At 45.3% G+C, this 4176-nt stretch overlaps 1 protein-coding gene across 1 annotated transcript; it reads right to left on the bottom strand.

The window, feature by feature from the left end:
• Positions 1 to 3304: 3304 nt before the first annotated feature.
• On the bottom strand, positions 3305 to 4163 carry LOC104496808 (zinc finger protein 2 homolog; the record flags this gene model as incomplete). Its single annotated transcript, XM_010139974.1, has 2 exons — positions 3305 to 3724; positions 3777 to 4163. Coding segments are annotated over 2 exons (807 nt in total), but the record flags the coding sequence as incomplete, so codon positions are not given.
• Positions 4164 to 4176: the final 13 nt, after the last annotated feature.

Here is a 4176-nt window from a genome sequence, read left to right as displayed (position 1 = left end):
GAGACTGTGCGGTGAGGCGTTCTGGGGGAAAAAGAAAGCCAGCAGTGCCTGCCTCATGTGTGGACACACTTACCGCTGATGCTTTTGACTTCCTGTAGAAATGGATGCAAGAGAATTTCCCACCAGAAAGGGCACCAACAGATTGCTTCTAATATTAAATGCCCTGTCAGGACATGAACTACTTATCAACACTACTAAAAGCAAAACAAAGAGAAGAAGCTACAGGAGGAGCCCGAGATGTTTAACAGACTCAGATTACCTTTACAAACGAGAGGAGTGAGTGCTAGGACAGATTTAATATGCACAGGCTATTTCGCACCTCTGCTGAACTATGGTCTCGCAGTTTAAAATGCTGTCATTACTTTTTGCTCTGTAAGATTAGAAACTGCACTTTTATCCTCTTGCCAGACCATTCTAGGTGAAGCGCATCTGAGGAATGATCTCTGATCATCTGAGGAGTGATCTCTGGATCAGACACAAAACTACCAGCACTGGAAGAGCATTTACAGTCCCCTGCAAAGCATCCTTTCACATAGGATCTAACCTTACCAGGAGTGCTGGTGACTGCTGTCAGCACATCCGAAATAAAATATTTCCATCTTGTTGACTGTCGATGGAAGTGCATTCAGCTGAATTATTCCATGGCGGAGTGCTGACAGCAAGAAAAATAATTAATCTTAAAAAGACAAACAAAGCGTACTTTTCCCACAAACCATCTGCAAATCAAACGCACATTTCTACAGATCCCAGAAAAGGAACATTCCTGACCTTGGTGGATGGAGTAAAGCAACTGTGTATACAAAGCACTGGGCTGCATCTGCCACATGTTTAGAGCTCTGTGCTGCCAGCGGTGATGGCACGGAGAGTGGCTCCTCCATCCTGGCAGTCTGGGGACACGAAAGCCATTCCTCCTCTCTGAAAAACACATTTCAAAAGAACGTGACAGCATTTTGGTGAATGATCCACAGATTGAATTTGTTCCCCCTACCAGATATTAAACCCAAAGGATCTGCCTGGCCTTACTGTACTGCAACATTAGAACATATTTTCAGTGTTTCCATTCTGAAATACTCTTGACACTGGATTTTAGTGAACAAAGTTTGAGTTCATCCTGTATTCCAAACAGCGTGGACATCTGACTGCAGGGGAAGTCAGCTGACAGAGCAGGAAACTAGAGGTCCAAAACAGGGAGCTTTTTAAACAGAACAAAATAAACCACCCCCAACACCATGGAGAAGCAACATAAAAGTGATCTTTAAAAGCCCACTTTTCTATCTTCTTCCTACTGTAATTCTGATCCCGCATGTTGGTGTGCCACGTTACAAGCACAGAGACAACCCTCATGGCACTGCCACCTGCATTTGGCAGAAATAAAGACAAATGGTTATTTTGCAGTTACCTGTGCAAGCTGAGCTTTAAGGAACACTAGAAAATTAGCAAATGCTTTTCACTTCCAGAAGCAAACTTCTATGTTCAGGTGGAAACAGGATTATAAGCCAAAAAGTGACAGGAGGAAAAGAGAGTGGTGTGTATTATTTTCATAACATTTATTGAAATTAAAAAAAAGGCAGAACTCTTTTTATATGGCATGGCATAACTGAACTGGAAATAAATGCCAGTATGCCTAGTTCCTCCTAAACACCACGAACTGGTCACAAAACAAAATCTAAAGACTGCGGCAAAAATTTACACTAGAATGTGTCATGACAAGAAACTCTGGCTTAGAAACATCTCATTTGAAATATCCAACCGTGTCAGTATTTGAAGTATATTATCGAGTTGAATGTGAATATCAGTTCAACGATAAGAGTTGTATCTTAGTATACCCAGCATCAAGTAAATGCTGAAGTGCAAGAAGTTAAGAGAATTATTTAATACAGTTTTGTGAGCTGGGAATCAGTTCTTTGACATAATCCAGCTCTGTCATCTACCAACATAATTTCTGTCTGGAGACACTGCAATACTTCAAACATGCAAGCTTTTGGAAACTTCCTTTTTTGGCCTTAAATCAGAGTTGTGAATATGTTACAGAAACCAAAACCTACTCATAAAGATCCTTAAAGTGCATAATACATGTTTTCACACAACGGCAGGGAAATGGCATTAAAAAATGCAGGGACTTGGTACTGAAAATTAGGAATGTGCACTTCAAATGAACTCACTGTTTTTTGTTGGTTTTTTTTTTTTTTTTTTTTTTTTTTTTTTTTTTTTTTTTTTTTTTTTTTTTTTTTTTTTTTTGCTATAATGAGTTCCTGGGTTACAATAAGCAATAAATAAAGGCGTGAAGTAGCCCCATAGCACTGCAGCTATAAAGACATAAAGCTTATAAAAAGTCAGTAGAAGTTCTGGCTCACAACAAACACTGTTGCAATAAAGGCAGTTTTGTTAACGATTACAAAGCTATTTACAACTCATCAAGAGTCCAGTCTCACACCCCAGAGTAAACCTGACAAACATTCCACTTCCACAGCAACCTTTCCGTGGCGTCTTGCCTTGTTTCCTCAGCATGTGGACTGGCCAGCAAACCAGCTACAGCAATTTGCTTAAAGTTCCCTTGTTCCCACATTCCAAAAAGATTAGGTTAAAAAAAAAAAAAAATCATTCTGGTACCTTCAGCACAAGCTGTGTTTTCAAATGTCAAATTCATTCAATTCAAGATGAATCACAGATCTTTGACAGCTGTCTTCATCACTTTTGAGAAACCCAAGATAACCTGCTTTGGCAATAGAACCCCCTGTGCTTTAAACACGCTTCATCCATGTCATTATCTGGATGCTAAGTACAGCGTCGTGGTGCAATTAGCAGTGAGAGAACCAGGAAAGGCTCAAAGAAGCTCGTCTTCTTGCTGCGTGCAGTGACCTTAAAACAAATCGCATTTTGCAGGATAAAATCCCGCCTGTTTTCTAATGTTTTCTATTGTTGGTACAATTCTGTTTTCTGTAGGCACGCCACCTCTCTTGCCTCTTCAAACAAAAACTCTGCCCCCTGCAACCACAGAGCATTCTGCACACCATACTGACTGCAGGGACCTGCAGCAGGCTGTAACCTATCTGCTGCGCCCAGAGAAGCATTTGCATTGAACCCTGTGTCAGACACAGAATTCCATTTGGAAACGTGCTCTGGAGTGACACTGGTGCATACCATTTTCTTCTGGTAACAATTAAACCAGATGCTACCTTTTGTCAGCCATGCTGTGGAGGACCACGAACAGGTCTTGTCTCAGTGACTTTTACAGCCCTTCCCCCTGCTGCTGCTGTGCTGGGTCAGCCTGGTGCGGATGCCTGAGGCCGTCATCTCAGTGCTGCTATCTCAGTTCCTGCTTTATCTTCTCAGCCAGTGCTTTTGCCTGGGTGGTCACTGGCCCAGCTCTGGCATCAGGCCCCTCTTCATCCTGCTGGTGCTTTTTACAATGCTTTTCAAAAGTAGAAATTTTGGCATATGTCCGTTTGCAAACCAAACAGTGGTATGGTTGCTCCCCGCTGTGTGTCCGCATGTGAAGCTGGAGGTAAGAGGACCTGGAGAAGGCTCGGCTACAGACTGAGCAGCAGAGAGGCTCTTGTGCCTCATGGCTCTTCAGGTGCTGCTTGAGGGATGATGTCTGCTTGAAGGCCTTTGCGCAGGTAGAACACTTAAAATTCCTCTCGCCTGACTCAAGAACTTGGTGTGAGACCAGGTGGGTAGGAGCGGAAGTTCTTACCACACCGGTCACACTTATGGGGCTGTTCTCCAGTGTGCAGGCGGACATGGAGTACTGGCACGGCCTTCTGTGTGCAAGCCTTCTCACACTGCAGGCACTTGAAAGGCCTCTGGCCCGTGTGCACGCGGAGGTGGGTGGCGAGGTGTGAGGCACGCCTGAAGAGCTTGCCACAGTCCTCGCGCTCGAAGGGCCGCTCGCCGCTATGGATGGCCTTGTGGCGCACCAGGTGGGAGGACTGCAGGAAGAGCTTCCCGCAGACCGGGCACTGGTACTTGCACTCGCCCGTGTGTGAGCGGAGGTGGAGGGCGAGGTGCGATGAGGGGATGAAGGCCTTGCCGCAGCGCGGGCAGGCGCGGGGCCGCTCCCCGGTATGGGTGCGCTTGTGGAGGACCAGCCCGGAGAAGAGGGCCAAGGCCTTGGCACAGACCGAGCAGCGACAGGGCTCGGCCAGGGCACCGGCCTGCACGGATGCCTTCCCG

This window comes from Buceros rhinoceros, unplaced genomic scaffold (genome assembly GCF_000710305.1).
Source record: "Buceros rhinoceros silvestris isolate BGI_N320 unplaced genomic scaffold, ASM71030v1 scaffold39187, whole genome shotgun sequence".
Lineage (NCBI taxonomy): Eukaryota > Metazoa > Chordata > Aves > Bucerotiformes > Bucerotidae > Buceros > Buceros rhinoceros.
The sequence above is the reverse complement of the archived record's forward strand: the minus strand, read 5'-3'. Positions and strand labels throughout refer to the sequence as shown.